At 41.0% G+C, this 17,154-nt stretch overlaps 1 protein-coding gene across 4 annotated transcripts; it reads right to left on the bottom strand.

Annotated features, from left to right (window-relative positions):
- Nucleotides 1-903: 903 nt before the first annotated feature.
- U2AF1 (U2 small nuclear RNA auxiliary factor 1) lies at nucleotides 904-14,661 on the bottom strand. Of its 4 annotated transcripts, XM_052674272.1 has the most exons (10): nucleotides 14,520-14,661; nucleotides 12,951-13,038; nucleotides 12,682-12,738; nucleotides 10,857-10,887; nucleotides 10,196-10,262; nucleotides 5,984-6,033; nucleotides 5,275-5,373; nucleotides 3,974-4,107; nucleotides 3,555-3,647; nucleotides 904-1,627 (listed from the first exon to the last, which is right to left on the bottom strand). In XM_052674272.1, the coding sequence occupies exons 2-10, from the start codon at nucleotides 12,995-12,997 to the stop codon at nucleotides 1,489-1,491; spliced, it is 717 nt and encodes a 238-aa protein (XP_052530232.1). In that variant the 5' UTR covers nucleotides 12,998-13,038; nucleotides 14,520-14,661; the 3' UTR covers nucleotides 904-1,488. The 4 variants fall into 4 exon arrangements, with proteins under 4 accessions (XP_052530232.1, XP_052530234.1, XP_052530233.1 ...); XM_052674274.1 differs by lacking the exons at nucleotides 10,857-10,887; nucleotides 12,682-12,738; XM_052674273.1 differs by lacking the exons at nucleotides 10,196-10,262; nucleotides 10,857-10,887; nucleotides 12,682-12,738 and adding an exon at nucleotides 9,343-9,409 and having other exon boundaries at nucleotides 14,520-14,660.
- Between the last annotated feature and the right edge of the window lie 2,493 nt (nucleotides 14,662-17,154).

Here is a 17,154-nt window from a genome sequence, read left to right as displayed (position 1 = left end):
CTAAAAGACAATTTATATTCATTTAGAAATGCACACTTTTTAATATATTTTTCTGCGCCATCTCCAAGTTACAGCGAGCAAAGTGATTTTGTATTTTGGTTTGTTAATCTGTCTATGCAACACTTCCATATCCTTTATTATCCTTTTATTTACTTTAAATGATTAAGGAGCAGATCTATCACTTATCAAGTTACCATACTCTAAGAATTAAAGAGCTGGTAAATGCTCTGTCACATCAGAAAGCTATTATTGCATTAGGTAGTTTTACAGACATAAATATGACCACTGACCAAAACTTCATGCTACCTCACAAGCAGAATAAAATTGAAATTGCAAGTACACTGTACAGTCTCTCAAGCAACATTTCAATTAAGCTCCTTAAGGGATGCACAACCTAGGATACATAGCTGTTGTGCGATTCAACCGGACCAAGACAGAAAGTCTTGTGAAGAAACTGCCATCTGTTTGTCAGCCTCCATCATACTTTACATCTCTTCAAAAGTAAGTGAAACTGGAAAAATATATATTTTCCTCAGTATCCAATTAGTCCTCTGTCATCTCGAACGCTAGGGAAACACTCTTCATTAAGCAACAGCTAGGAGAACACAGTGAAAAAATTCAGTCTGTTAAGAAATGTGGGCCTTCTGTTTAGGACCTTTAGTTTCTGTCAATAGATCCTGTGTTTCCTGTTGTATGGAGCATGAGTTTTTAAAAAAGAAACTCATTGCTACTGAGACAAAAATACTGTTTCCCACCCCTCCCACACACTGCAATAGGTAACTTCATTTCTAGCAAAGATGAGGAAATCAGTCAAGAATAAAAAAAACCCCTCAGCTATGAACTCTGGCACTGCCAGGAGTAGCAACACAACTGCTCCGGAGTGCTTAGAAAAAAGGCTTTAGATTTTACACCAAGAAACTGGAATTTATTGTAAATGCCACAGTCACATTGATAGACAGAGCACAGACTTCTGGTAACAAACAAACATACATTTTGTAACTAAGCGTTTCTACTTGTAAATAAATGCACTTCGCACAGCCTTCCTTTTAAATGTGCCTAAACTAACCTAAATAAGCAGACAGCATAGCAGAAAAGGGAAACTTATTTGAGTAACTGTTTCTTAAGCAGTATATTATTTTTTTTTTACTATGTATATAATATTTCATATTATATACACACACATTTTCATCAACAGTTCAAATCATGTCCAAATAAAAAATAAAAATAAAAAAAACCCCAAACTGGCCCTCCTCCAATACATTTACCACCTTTCCCTCAGGCATAGTATTAATCCAGGTATTTGTCAAGATAGAGGAATGACAGTTAAAAAGACTCCCCCCCCACCCCAACAAGAAACAAGTTACACAAAGAATACTGTATCACTACAAATTTTTATTCAGAAGCCCATCTTTAAAAAAAATCTCATTATGAACTTGTTTGGTCAAACTACAACACTTTCTAGCAGACATACAGTAAAAATGGCATGGCTCAGAATCGACCGGATCTTTCACGATCTCTTGATCGCCTCCTATCACGTTCACGTCCTCCTCCTCCTCCTCCACCACCTCCACGACCACGATCTCTGGATCTAGACCGACGTTCACGGGACCTCGACCTGGATCTATGCCTTCAAAGAAAGTTTGAACACTTTATTATTTCAGCACTTGCAGTAGCATTCCGGGGAATACTGAAGGATGAAAGTAACGGGGCAGAAGAAAAACAGTGTGGAATATTCTAAGTATTGGTAAGTTGGCACTCACGCTGTGAAATCACACACTTATGTATTGAACAAACCTAACACTCAGGAGTCAGCTATCGTAAAAAGACTCCGCTGTTTACTGCCAGTCATAAAACTTGAGGAGAGGCACGTAGAGGAAACAAATGCACTTTCATACAGCTGTTAATTGAAGCAAAAAGAAAAGGGGACAACTGCTTCCGTAGCTGGTAAAGAACAGCTCTCAAGCACACAGACGAAAAACCTTCAGCTAAACATTTAAAAGTCCAAACCCATTAAATCAACAGCATTATCTAGCAGCTCAAAAATCTGAGTTTTATGCATTTTTGCTTTTTTTCTGCCTTCCATTTCCAGAAGCCATCAACATTTGCAAATAATCCTTCCCTGCCTCTAGTGTTGATGACTTCAAGAAGAATGCTTAAAACCACACAGAATGCTAACACAGCTACTATGGATTTATATCTTACATGGCACTTGTCAAGGAAACAATGTTCTGAAGGGTTATTAAGATTTCAGACAACTCGGTAACGGGGGAAGAAAGTAAACACTACCATTTAAATACATGCAGAAATTACAGCAGAATTCAAAAGACCATGGAAACAAATGCTGCAAGTCTGGTTTTACAAAACATTGTTCCACGTCAAGGTGCTCCAGGATGGGAGCAAACACGGAGGCATACAGGTCTTGCATACCACTGAGCTTCAGAATTACTAAATTAGCTTATTTTTCACAGGTTCAGGTATACCCTTCTTTTTTCTACTTGAAATTTCAAAGTACATCATTTTATGTAGGCGTATTTTCAGGTCATTCTAATCTATATAGTCTACCTGCAAAACCCCATTGATGCAAGAAGTGCATGTTTTAACATCCAGCCTTACTGCTAGCATGTGACAGCTTTAGCTTCACCATGAATTTAAAGAGGGCAAATAAAGACTAAAATACTCTGAGGACTCAACTATTTTATTTGCTTGACCCCATACTGAAATTAGGCCATGGTAAAACAATCATATTCCACAGCCAGATATGCAAGTCTGATCTTTACTGCAATAAAAGATGACTTACTGGTGCCTAAGTCAGAAAGATTCAGATTCTTGGGTGTAACCAAAAGGCTAAGATGAGCATATTTAATCTTTTTTCACAAATTGTTTGAACGCCCCAAGAAATTACACTGACATTTGAACACTGTAAGAAAGTTAACATGTTAATTCACATTTTGAAAGTTAAATTTATCCTCACAGATTTTAAGATGCTGCCAATTAGAGACACTTACAGGAAAAGTATTTTCATATTCCCAGGCTCCCTCTGTGATTGAAAGAGCCATATAAAACCACTCCATACAAAAGCAAATCCAACAATTAAACATGCTTAACCTAAATAAGAAGTTCCTAAAACCAAAGGGATTCAATCCAGCACAAAGTGGACCATCCACAAAAACATGCTGCATTAACAGCAGTGGTGTAAGCTTTTCCACAAAGTATCTTAATAAATATATACTCTAGTATTAACCTCCCGTTGGTAAGGAACAAATACTGGCTACAAAAGCTAGCCATTAACCGTTAAATCAAACTAAAGAGAAATAGTAAATACTCATCAGGTCCTGAAATGACCCACAGACCTTGACAGAATCATACTTCTGGTTGTTTTTATGAAAAACACACTCTTTGGTTCTAAGCTGTCTGCTTTCTAGCTGTACTCAATGCCTTTCACAGGTGCACGTCAGAAAAAGCAAGAGAAGACTGAAGTCTAAAAGGTTTGTCTTCTGAACATTACACAACTGATGCGTAATGTATCTGTTTTAGTTGTTTAAAAGCAAACTCACTTTTTACGACGACGCCCGTACAACTCACGTCTTAACTCTCGAGAAATGGGCTTCAAATGCATGAAGTTGCAGAAACCTCCTCGTGTACACTCTCTGAAAAGAAAATCCAGAGTTACAGTTCTCAGCTCTAAAGTGGATCTGTTTGCCCTAAGCCCTTACTAGGCCTCTAGCCATTCACAAGTTCATCACCTCTAATACTAGAAACAGTAAAGAACATTTACTGAAACTGACTTGCTCCTAGATCAAAATCCAAAAGATGTAAAAGTCAAGAACTGACTAGATACTCCAGATTACCGTTGCCTGAAGTGCTTTTTCATTTTACTCTGAATTACACATAAAACCCACACCCCAGCAACCATCTTGTCTGTGCAAACACTTCAAAAGACACTTCCATAGGCAAACAGGAAGTTGCTTTTTACCCCATTTCGTATTGACGGCAACAGGCCTCTCTGAAATCGGTCACAGGTGAAAGCTCAGCATGAATAGGCTGTCCATTAAACCAGCGATTGTTCAGGTCAATCACAGCCTTTTCTGCATCTTCTTCACGGCGAAACTAAAAGCAAAAATATTTTTTCATGCTGTGGAGAAGCAACAGAAGTAGATCAAAGATTCCTGACAAAACAGGTTTATGTTATCTGTGGCTTAGGACTACTAATGTAACTACGAACTACTTCAGAGCTCCTAAGACAGACAGTCTCATCAGGGTAAAAATAAATAATCTACTTTTCACCGATTTGAATTCAGGGCTAATCACAACAGATACTTTTTCACAGCTATGTTCTCTTGGTCTTTTCAGTTTTGCAGCTTATAATGTAAGTTATGGGAACGCTGCCTTCTCACTACAACCTTAAACACAGCGTACATCATGTACTACTAATGCTCCAAACGTAACAGAACTTCTTCAAGCGTTTAAGAGAAATCAGCATGAGAACTGAAGCCCTTGTTCACTTACAGAAACTTAGATCCTCTTTCAAAAAGAAGATGAAAAGCATTTTTTTTTCCCCACAGTCCCAACATAAATTTTCAGAAGCAACTTTTCTTTCCAATTATTATGGTCTACACAGATACATGCAGTCATACACATATGGCCCCCAAATATTTCCCAGTTCAGGAAAATTACAGTAAAAATATTCACCTGCTCCTGCTCACCATCTTCCTGACACTTTGCATGCACAATGAAATTTCTGCAAGTGGGTAACTGTGTACACATGACTGAAAGCAGGTATCGACAGCTTTTAACAGCTAGACCTAAGCCCTTCAGTTTGGACCTTAAACCAACTAGTACCGTTGGTTACAGCATGTTTTGTTTAACTGGGAAGTTAGGAACTAAGTGCATCTGTTGAACATGAGCACTTGCTGCAAATAAACCTCTACTCTTAGTGAAGTTCTTAGAATGCAGCATGACAGGAAGAAAGATCCAGAATTCATACTGGTCAGTTAAGAGACCTTCAGCAGAGACTGTTTATTAACCAGACAAAAAAGGTTGCACGTGTCTTAATAAATTGACACAGACTTTGACTATCAGAAACTCTTTTCACTGTTTCTAAAGATTTGTTTCAAATTCCATTGCTACTTCCACTCTTTTTAACTTAGAGTGATAAGCCAGAGAGCATTTAGGATCCTAAAGTGCAACCTGCACAGAAGCTACAGGACTTTTAAACTTACAAATCTGTCATACTACGTCTATTCATTTAAATTAACAATTCTCTTTTTATCCTACCTTTACGTATACATTTCCAACTAGATGATCTCCAAGGTTATCACAAACATTCATCTCCTCAACTTCACCGTATTTTTCTTCCATTTCTGTGAAGACCTCCTAAGCACAAACCGGTTTAAAAAAATAAAGAAAATTAACATGTTGGGACATGTTAAAGTGCAGAACGGATGCACTTAACTATTAGTAACAATTAAAAGAAGACCACTCTTTGAAGTCTTTACATTTCCCATCTTAAAATTGGTACTTGCTTGGCCTGTACTGCGTCCACCTCTAAGCACAGTGCTAACAGGATAAAATAAAAAGCTAAGGAAAACATTAAGCATACAGTATTTAGTCAACACATAAGAAGCACTAAAAACACCACACATAAGCCTTGCAGCTATAGTGTTCCTTAGATGCATATGCACACAAATGATTAAGGTGCTGGGGTTTTTCTTAATTTACAGAAGAGATTACAGAATCCAAATGCCACTCAGCATGGGTTGACGATTTTTAAACAAAGCCTGTTATATACAGTAAAGCTAAACTGAAGTTACACCAGCAAATACTTAGCACTGAAAGTCTGAAGTTTAAACAAACACCTGAGGAAACAAATGGTCTTCTCTGAACCCATTTACTTGTGATATTCACCAAAACCCACTTAAGTCATTTGCTTCTGTAAATTTGAGAACGCTTCAATGCATTTTGAACATTCGCTTTTTCTGCATACCTCAAAGAATTCATCATAATGCTCCTGCATCTCAACATCGCTCACAGCACCTGCAAAAATCAAGAGTCATACCGATTAGAGCCCGTCACAAAAGAAATACATGCTTATACTACAAAACGTAACCTAGAGGTGCCACCTGGAGCATAAAGGACACCAAATATCATGTAGCTAACTAACAGGAGTATTAAAGAAAATCGGTATATGCGAACAATTTAAAGTCCAAAATAATACGTCAAGGCATTCTATTGACATGATCAAATCAGAACCAATTTTAAATCAGAACCAAACTTGCATGCCACAAATCTAAAGGGAGGAAAGGGAACGGAATTGCTCTGAAGTATGATTTACGTTTGATGCACAATTCCACCCTTTATCTACCAACAATGTTACCTAAACAGAAGGCAAGTGCTTTGTCACAGGTGCATATTTCTAAGTACAATTGCAGTTTATCACTTCTCTCCCTAAATATAGAATTTCCTTTTAACAAATCCACCTCTCCATCTCCAGCACATAGATATTAGAATGTGAGAGTTCACCAAGTAACGCAGCTCAGAATTTTATTTAATTCTTTTAACAATTTCCTCAGAGGAGTTATTAAAATGGTGCTGCTTAAGTGCTCCCAAAGAAGGGTACTACAATGCCTTGCAACAGAAAGCACTGCTTGGGGTTTGTTTTTTGTTTTTAAAGTATCACTTAGTTTTTTTTTTATAGCCCTGAAAAAATATTTTAGTGCAAGATAAGCCAGCCACATAAGTTAAACTGTTTTACATGCTCCAAGCTGCACTTCACAAATGAACGCTGCTTGCCTGCTGCCATTAAAAAAGCAACATAAGTTTGGCTGATTTACAGAGCATTAAGAATATAAAAATAAGTTTAATTTATTTCCACTACTCTATGGTATTTTAAGGTATATTAAGCTGTATACATTAAAGCCTAATGGATTAGCTCTTCAGCAGTTAAGTGGTTTATTATGATCAAGTGAGTGGAGCAGTTTTAAAATGAACCCTGCATTTCAGGCTAGAAAAATATTTTAGCCTTTAAATTACAAACACTGCTGTTTTAGTTCACAGAATGCGAAAGAAACAGAGCCAACAAGGCTAAGTTTATTCAGCTTGGGCTGCTATGAAAAAACAGATGCCTTGGGCTCGGCCATTTTTGGCTAACAGTACCATCTGGAAGAACACAGCATCTTTCTTCAAAGTCTCTAACAGTAACCAGCCACATTCTCTGGAACTGCAATTATTTTTCTCCCAGCCAGCTGCCTCCTGAAGAAGGCTAAGGGAGGCTTGCCATGCAGTTTAGGTTCACATTTCTTGATTTGAAAAATGTTTGCTTTCAGAGCTTTCATCTTCCTCACCACTTTCCCACAGTGACACAGCAAATGAAGCAAATACCAAACGTTCAACCAGTTCTTCTAGACAGGTAATACTTCACTATATTCCCAAGGTGGTGCAGTCACCACTCATAACAGCTTATAGATACCTAAGGATTTATTTATTTTTAAAGATATCAGATGGGGGCTCCGTGAGCCACATAGGGAGTAATTAATTTTAACCAAATGGATGAGTGCTAGAAACTTTAAGGAGATTCCACTGTCAAATTAAGAGATCACAAGCAACAGTTAGTTAATGACTACGTGAAGGTCCTTCTAAGTGGGAAGCATACATATGCACAGGCTTTACAAACATTCATGTTCCAGGGCCACCGGTATCTGAACCTTGAGAAGCCCCATTACTAATTAAAATACTCAGGAAAACTATTATCGTTCAAAACTAAGGTTAATCCTCTACGACGGCAATAGAAAGGAAGACAGTTAAGCAACAACAAACAACACATTCAATAGCTACCCAAGTTACCCATTTAAAATACATGCAGTACTTAAGTTGGGACAAAAATATGGAAAAAACGGGGAGCTGGGAGTTTCAACAAACGTACTGGTAACAGAGCTCCAGCTCTACCGCACAAGGTACAGGCAGGCTCTGCTAAATGACTACCCACTCGTCAAGGCAAACTGAAGTTGGATACCAGTTTTTGGAAGACTAGAGGGTCTGTTCAAGTCAAGACTCTCGCAGCTGTACAATCTAAATAGCTCCACAGACCAAACTGCTGTAACCGTGCAAATTAGTTACCAGCGCATTGAGAATTTAGGGACAGTGGAAAAACCCAACTGAACGTTTTTGTTTTATCAAAACAGCATTCACTACAAAGCATCTGCAGCGAGGCCTACAAACCAATAGAAGTGTTTTGCATCTAGACAAACTGACACAGCTCATTATGCATCTAGCTTGATCGCTTCACATAAAACAAGCTCGAGTTGCTTAACTGGGCCATTATTACTTCTAAAGCAGACGACACAGTGTTGACTTTTAAGGTAGTGATTGATTTCACAAATGCTGGTAACTAATCTGAACTAGTCTGTAATCCGACAGCCCAAAAAAGGAATAGCCAAACAAAGCTTTATTACCACACAGTCATATTCACTTCAACAAGAAATATTAGTTAGAAAATAATATCGATCCTTTTTGATTCTAGTTTTTAAATTTAATCTTATTCTAATATGATGTTTCAGTCACAATGACAGGTCAGTAATTGCAGATCAACAATCTTGGTCATTTAATTTCTACCAGTCTTAGAGTGGATGTTTTCCTCTTTTGTCCATTCCTACCTCATGAGGAGTCATCAAGTTAATTTGTGACCATGCACAAATGGCTGCCCCTCCTCAAAAGTACTTTTAAAGATTTATTTTCCTACATGAATATGCAACTTGGTTTTGGAATTTCAATTTTCAAAGCATGGAAGGAATTTTAACCATGCACCTATCCAAAAGGACAGCTGCCAAAAGGGAAGCTATTATCAGTGCATTCTTCCAAAGCAGACTACAAATGGAAGCCACATCATTAACCTAGAACAAATTTCTGCTTGAAGTCTGAAGAGTTTCAAATTCAACTTCCCTTAACAATGACAGCAGGAAATTTACTCTGGATGAAGTCAACGTGTCATTATCCTGCTCTTTTAGGTGGAATCTTATGGATACCATAAGACATACAGAAAAGCACTGCTTGGAAGCAAGCAGCTGGCAAGGAGAAAGGAGGGGCGGATGAAGGCAGTGCATCAAGACTGCTTTTACAGGGAAAGTACAATTCCAACTTAATTAATAGATGGTATTCAGATTCCCCTCATAGTTTTCAGAGTAGGGAAGAAGGTGAGCGGGACAAAAAGTTTCGGGTATTTTTGGGGGCACATTTCATTAAACGTGGTCAGTTTGATCTGTTAAACTAATATGGTAGACCAGCTTAAGTCGACACTGAGCTCTGACAATCAAGCCCAGGGAACCAGTGAAGGAACTTGTATGAACTTACAGCGCAAACCGTCAGCAGACTGGGAAGAGTTTTGAGGGTTACGGTAAATGTTCAAGAGGGCAATGGTCTGAAATACAAAACGCAACAACTTTATATTATAGAAAATAATTTTAACAAGAAACTGGTTTCCTTTAGGGTCGCTCTAGCCGAGTCTGTGCTGAAAGAGAGGTGGTTATTTTCTCCCAAGAAGGAGAACTTTCTCTTAGCTGGTGACCTTTCTGAATAATCCTAACACTGTAAAACAAGAGATCTCATGATACTCCACTATTGTATTTTACTTTTATTTTATTAACCAATATTAACCTGTGGAGGGGTTTTGCATGACTTCATGCAGACACGTAATAAACGGTATCCAAAAGCAGCATTCAAAACTATGGCCACAATCATACTCGCTTGAATTTGGTCTTCCTGAATGGATTCTTACTAACAAAGCCCCAGGAACAGAGATAATACAATATCGGAGCATGACATGAGATCTCCATCTTCCTATAAAAGTTAAGACGAAAGAAGAACCACAGTCTGGGAAACTTACCGTACATCACAAATAGACCTATTTTTTTGTTGTTGTTGGATCAAGAATTTGATAAATGCCTGCACTTTAACCCTTTAAAAAGAATGCAGCGTTACTAAGCAATCCAATTTGCATCAAGTCCAATTCATGAAATCACGTCCTGCATTCTGAATTGCACACATTTGACAAGTTCTTGATATATGCGCAAGAAGAGTTCCATCACTTGTCCTGTTTGCAACAGCTTTATGTCAGCAGCTCAGAAGCCAACATGATTTTCTCATAATTAGGAGTGGGCTCTTTAACACCATTCTTTAAAAAAATTTCTCCAACTGTGGGACTTACAGTGTGAGCCGTCAGCCGTCTGTGCACTGTTTTGGGGGTTACGATAGATGTTTTGAATCAAGATGGTCTGCGGGGAAAAAAAATAAAAAGGGGAATTCTACTGGCTGCTGTGCATATAATAGACAATTGCAAAGAGACAACTTGTTTGCAAACATCTAAAAGTAATAGCTTGTTCTTAAGACTTCCTTTTCGCATTTGCAGAAAATCTTCCAATTGCATCCAGACCATCATATTATGAAAACAGTTGTAATTAACCACCAAGAAAGAGCTGCGTTTGTCTCAACAGCTATCCTCAAAATGGGAGTTGTGAGGCACAGTAACCTGAAACACCAAACTACGTGATAGGACGGATACACCTAGCTTCATCTTATTTTGAAGATCAGATTCATTACTGTGAGTCTAGGAAAAAAAGTAAGTGTTATGTGCACAGCATACAATACATAATGCCACAGAGCCTAGAACGTTACACCACACCATAAGGTTTTTAGGCATGAGCTGCATCTCGTTTTGTGTATCGGGAATTTCTTGGTGGAATTTCTGTTTAAATAATATAATAGCATCATAGGTTCGCATGTTTCCGATCCTTCAAATAAGGACAATATCCTTTTAGCCCTTCTGCTTTTTACTTGAAGAATTAGCCCAGGCAGACTTGAAACCTTACATTTGTACCGTTCTTCTTAAAATCAAGTTGTCTGAAAAAACAAACCATGTTTAAGTTAGTAAACTAATATTACAAAAAAAAAAAAAAAATCAAAAAAAAAAAATCAAAAAAATCCAAATGTCCATATCACTGTAAGCAGCTCAAAAACTGAAACGTGATTACTTACTTAAGGTACAAGCTCAACGTTAGTATAAATCGCAGTCCCCAAATTATCCTAGCTTATACATTATCATTAGTTACATCGTGAAAAAAAAAGTCACAGGACCAGCAATGTCATACCTACATATGCTGACCACTTAACATTACAGAATCTGTAGCATCACCTTTAAATCACACACTTGTTTTATAACAGGTACGGTCTTATCAACCAAAGCTTTGTGCTTCCGTGGCCCAGGTTTAAAATAACTGCTTTACTCTACAATTGGAGAGAGCCTGAAACACAGTTACAGTGTTTCTGCTAATTGGTGGTAATTTGATCGCTTTGGATTGCATAACCTTTCCTTACACAGCCCTTCAATACGGGCCGCACCAGGGGAAGATAGAAACACTGAGGCAGCAGCTTCCCATTAATAGCATATTTCTTCCTCTATTTTCTATCACAGCTGATTACCAATCTGCACACAAATAAAGATTTCTGTAAGGAATCCCAGACGCTGCAGATGTTCCAATACAGTGTGTCAGCCAAGAGCAGCACTCCCAGATGTCGCCAGATGATTCCAGCATGCCCTGCTGACCCACTTCAGCCAGCAGTACTAACTGCAGCTTCGGCAGCAAAACTGAAGGCTGCAGCCAAAGGGCTGCATATAAACGCTCTCTTAAAAATACACATATGGTTTTAAGATTATAACAACCACTGTGGAAGTTGCCTAGTTTCAAATTATCTTCTAGTAGCCAAGAACCTAAACTCAAGCCTCTACATTACCTAATGATTTCAGTATGCTGTCCATGTATATCAGTAACAGTCAGAAAAATGGACAGTACTGTTTGATAAGCAGTATCAATGCTAAGAATTATTAAGTTCCCTTAGATGGAAGAACTCCCTCTGTCGATGAAGTACCAGCAGTAGCGCTCACAACCCTGACAGTTTCTATCCCTCAAACCACTCCTGCATAGCACACCCACGGACCACTTGTATTTAATAGGTTTAATTTCAGGAGCACCACTTCTAACCTCCAGCCCTGTGGTTGTTACCTGTCTTCTGAACTCCCTCTTAAATCAACACCAGCCCAGAGGACTCCACTGCTACGTAAATTTCACCTCTGCAGATAAAACTGCTCCTAAAACAGCAGTTTCCACGAGCACATCATACACAGCTCTCCCAAAGAAATCTATTTACCTGCACACCTTGACAATCAGCGGTGATAGAAAAAGGAAAAGCATATAATTCTCCAGGTAAAAGTAGTTTTCCGAAAACCGTAGAGCTCATAATAACAAAAACAACCCTATCACCCTCTGCACCAGTTCTTTAAGCAGACGTGCTGTCGCTCATCTTGTCCCTAATGTTTAGATAGCCAAAATCTAAGTAATCTGTCAAGTTAACTGATGTATACGCCCTCGGCAACCAGGCAAGTTGCTTTCAAGAAATAATTTGTTCACGTTCAAAAGAAGCGAGTAAGTTACACTTGAAACTTAAGAGCCTGGGTCAGAGAGCAAAAACAGTGACAGGAAAGTCACTTATTTGCTTTTGTTGTTGTTGTTCTTTCTCTTATATGCAAAGACTTAAGTTCACACCTTTTGGCTAGGTGGAACAAGCTGCTATTAGTTGTGATAATAAAAAAATCTGGGAAGGTTTAAGTGCCTAACATCACTGAGAAGGCACACTCACCTGAAAGTTAGCACTGGTTGGTCTCTACTACAGGCAAGCTTACAACAGCATCGCTTCCTGCAGCCATTAAGGGTGACAGGAGATGATTAGAAATGCTGGGAGAAGTAAATGGAATACCCCCAAAAAAGCAAAATCCCATATAAACTGGGGCCAAAAATGAACTACTTAATCTGGAGCTCTGTAATTATTCACTTTTATCTGAGGATCTACGTTTTAAAGAATATACTTCTACAAATTCAAAACAAACAAAAAGCAAAAGGAAAACAAACCTGGCTAAATGTTGGTTTGTTGTGCAACCGAGAACATCTGTCTCCATGACGGCAAGCTCCGATTTTGAAATAAAACGAACAGTTGACTCTGCAAGTATAAAACCCAAAGTAGTCACATACTGGAATAGAAAGAAGTTAGTATACAGTTCCTATAAAACGTGCCCCAAATGCCTTTATTTTTAAGTGGAAAAGTAAATGAGAGATTATTGCTGTTCTACCCTTCTAATCCCTCCCTTCATTTGTCTTTCTGTCAATTTTGTGGTATGGAGGGATAGGAAGTAAGGTGAAGAGCTGTCTGAAAAGTTACAATACAAACTATAGAGTTATGTCCTCCATGCAACCCCTTCCTCTAGGCAATATAATGTGCTTTAAAACTGATACAGCTGCACCTATGCAATGTTTTAAAAACCCACCTGTTTAAGGTTACACTCCAACGGGAGCTAAAAGCACTACCAAGATACTATCTGAAATAATTCAGATAAGGGAAAGAAGTGTACACAAAGGAAGGATTTGTCTTGCGCGTGCATATTTCCTCGCCAAGCCATCTTTAGAATCTAGTTCTTTGTAAAGCAAGCTTTATTTATGTTTGCTGCTCATTATATCTTCTCTTGCTCCAACTACCACCCAGCAACAGCTGGTTTGGGTATGCCAGTAGAAATCTCGTGGATGCAGAATGGTGGAAAAGGCGGCACAAAGAGCTCAGTTAACTCAACCGGGAAAACTGCAAGCAAAGTTATGAAGGCATAAAAGCTATTATGGGCTAGATGTGCATAAAGGGAAATAAAAATTCTCCTGGAAGAAAAAAAAATTATTATTCTCATGTTCGTAACTCTACAGCGTGCAGTAATCCTTCAAACTTTTAACACTTTGCAGAGCGTTCCACTCGCCGCTCAGACAAACAGTGCGAACACGGGGACTGGACTCCCTGCGAGATCGCAGTGCTTACGCCAGGAGAGACGGTAGGGTTAGCACACAGCTCCAGAGAAGCACAGCCGCCCCGTGCGGCGGGTGCCGAGTGTTGAACAAAAGGAGAAAGCGAGGCCCGGCCGTACGGCGCAGCCGCCGCGGGGAAGAGGAAGAGGGCCGGAGCGCCGGAGGCGCGCCACGAGGCGCGGGCACGCCCGCATGGCGGCGGCGCTCCCCGGAGAGAGCGGAGCGGGCCCAGCCCGGACACGGGGCGGGGCCGGCGCGCGCACACGGGGGCGCGCTCTCCCCCTCTTTTCTCGGAGGCGGCGCGCGCACGCGCGCTCCAGCCCGGAGGTGGGGGAGGGGAGGACACCGCGCCGAGGGGGGAGCGCGGAGGGGGGGGGGGGGGGAAAGGGTGAGAGGAGGGAGCGCGGCCGCTATTTCCCCTTCGCTTCCCTCCACGGGCGCCGCGTTCCAGCGCGCGGCCCAGGCTGCGCGGGGGGGGGGGGGGAAGGGGGAAACGGGACGCCGCAGCCCCTGAAGGGAAGCAGCGACGGAAAGCTCCGGGCACGGCGGGTGCAAAGCAGATCCCGCCGCCGGCCTCACTCCAGCCCCCACCCGCGAAGCGCGGGAGCGGCGCGAGAAGAGGGATGGGGCACTCACTTGTCCTTCTCTGTTCCGAAGATGGAGGCCAGATACTCCGCCATCTCCCACCGCCCGCCCGCCGGACAGCCCGGCGCCGACCGCACACGTCACAGCCGCGGCGCCGGAAACGCTTCTCGTCTGCCCCTGCAAAGGCGGGATGGGGGCCACCGCCTCCACCACCCCCTGCGCATGCGCGCGAAGAGATTACCTCCTGATTGGTGTAGCCGCGCGGGCCCTCTCCCCCAACCCCTTCGGCTGCGCGGCTGGCGCTAGCGCCACGCGGGGTCGTTGCCGCGCATGCGCGGTGCAGTGTGGTGCTGGGAGCTGAAGCGGGGTGGGAGAGTGGGCGCCAGGTGTAGGGGTTTGCGGATGGGGGACTGACGTAGAATGACTTATATTAGCAAGGATCTAAAGACCATCTAATTTCAACCTCTCTACTGTGGAGAGGGCTGCCACTCAGTGGATCATGCTGCCCAAGGTTTCATCCAGCCTGGCTTTGAGGCCTCCAGGGATGTGGTGCTGCTCATCAGTGTGGGTCTCTGGCTTGTGTGGCAATGTAGAATCTGCTCCGTGCACTCAAAAGCCAGCCTGGCTTAGGTCAGGAGGGTCATGTTGGCCATCACACACTTTGCATCCACCCTCTTGTTCACTGCGTTCTGGAAAGTCACTGCAGGGAAGCAAAACTTGCTCATTTTTTATCTTCTTCCTTCTAATCACTTTTCATTTTATGCCACAGTGACGTTACACTGATGTTGGTTTTGGTAGATGGGCAACACAATGGCTGTTTGTGGTTTGACAGTATTTTACACTGATGGTATAACAATAGTTTCTCTTAGGCCTTACAAATGTACTTAGAAATACTCCTCCTTATAAAGGAAGAATAATTGTGGTACAAAAAACAGGCTGAGCAGTCAGTTTGCTGCAAGTAAAATGTATGTCATATTTTTCTGAAGCATTTACAAATACCCTTTATTTCATATAAAGTTCATAGTGTCATTGTAGCCAGTAGGACTGTTCACAAACATGAGTGCTTGCTACATCATGCCCTGACCCCTTCCTGACTCCAGAAGATGTTTAAAATGCAGCTGCCTTAAAAAAGGAACAGCAATTCCAGCAACAATTCATTTCTTGGATAGTAGTTAACAGAATGAAGGCAGTTCAGTCACTTTTCATGCTTAGGATCCAGATACTAGAAGCAGAAATCACAGGCAAAATCTGAGAAGATCTTATTTCCGGAAACAGATACTGCTGCTTAGCTTTGCATTGCGACCTATGAGCCCCAAAAGTTTGTTTATTAGAGGATGCTCTTTTTTTTTTGCAACTGTTATTTGCTCACTGCACACCTGCCTCCTACCGTATATAAACTTAGGAAACAAGTAAAAAAAAAAAACTTGCAGATAGTAGAGTGATTTCCTGCTCATGTAGCAAGCTGAGCTGGCTCACTGAGTAGTGAAATAAGTGCCAAACAGAAGGGAAGATCAGGATTTCAGCAGCTGTACTTGCAGATGAAGGAGTGGGACAAGCACTTTCAGTAATAGTGTGCTGCTAGATCAGCCCAGTCCCCTGGTGAGGACCTGCTATGAGGCCTGACCTAGCCTCAGTTGTCAGGGGAACTGCAACTACAGCAGCCCACAGTGAGCTCCAACAAAGCTGAAGTTGCTGGTGGTTGGGATTCAGCACTAAAAGCAGCTTGTGACGTGTTCCCAGAGTATACACTTTACATGATAAGCAGAGCAAAACTGTTTGTTTGATTGTTTTGCTTTAATGCATTAAAGCTTTCAGGTGATGTGTTGAAATGCATGTTTCTTTCTGGGGAACTAATTTAGTTTTCTCTGGTGTTTTTACTGTTGGAAGTATAGTGGGTTCTGACTCTTTACCTTGTTCACAGATTGACATTTTTGATATCTTGTGTAGCACAGCATATCACTGACAGCAGAAACTGTCCTCCAGAGCACTGCTTTAACTTAGACAGTCCATAAGTCCTGTGAAGCTTGCTGCTACTGAGATGTATGCTTCTCAGACAACAGACCTGGAGGTGCTATTAGAAAACAAAACAGCTGCTCCCATATTGGAAATGTGCCTTTGAACATGACAAGCAAAGATCTTACAAAGTCTTCAGCAGGAGTACATTATCCAGTAATCCAGTAATCCAGTAATCCAGTGTCAATTAAAATTACTCATTAACTGTAAAAGTTTAAAGAAAAATGCAAAGTTCTGTGGCGCACGTGTTACTGTACTGGTAGTGTTTTGATGGGTTGCTGGTACTTGAATAATCATTGTCTTTTTTCAGACTTGTAAAATAGTAATCACTTTTCTACTGAAAAATAAACCCACTCCTACATTGCTCTTTGTTTCCATAGGAGTCTTCCATACCTCAGGAGCCCCTTACACTGGTGACAGTGGACCCCATCCACACTTGAAGTTTGGAACCCACTGCCTCTTCCTGCATCCTGCTCCCCCCTTGTGCTCATCCTGGCTGTATATGTGCCAGTGCCTGAAACAGCACCAGCACTGAAACACACCTGAGAGTAGGTCTGCACCTACATGGTACCCTCCATGTATGGAAAGGTATTTCTATGCTCTGCATTTCATGTATTGCTTCCATCTGCAGGTATCTATGCGTGAATCAAGAAATGAAACCAGGTGCCCTTTT

This window comes from Tympanuchus pallidicinctus, unplaced genomic scaffold, assembly GCF_026119805.1.
Source record: "Tympanuchus pallidicinctus isolate F22 unplaced genomic scaffold, pur_lepc_1.0 scaffold14, whole genome shotgun sequence".
NCBI classification, from domain to species: Eukaryota; Metazoa; Chordata; class Aves; order Galliformes; family Phasianidae; genus Tympanuchus; species Tympanuchus pallidicinctus.
Note: the sequence above shows the minus strand (reverse complement) of the source record. Positions and strands in the feature narration are given on the sequence as shown.

Bases quoted from the DNA above. Each gene is read 5' to 3' on its own strand.
- U2AF1 (XM_052674272.1), bottom strand. From the start codon at position 12,997: ATGGAGACAGATGTTCTCGGTTGCACAACAAACCAACATTTAGCCAG. The intron at 3,648-3,973 runs GTAAAAAGCAAC...TTTTCTTTTCAG, and splicing joins TGCCGTCAATACGAAATGGG to AGAGTGTACACGAGGAGGTT. The intron at 1,628-3,554 runs GTGAGTTTGCTT...CTTTCTTTGAAG, and splicing joins TACGGGCGTCGTCGTAAAAA to GCATAGATCCAGGTCGAGGT.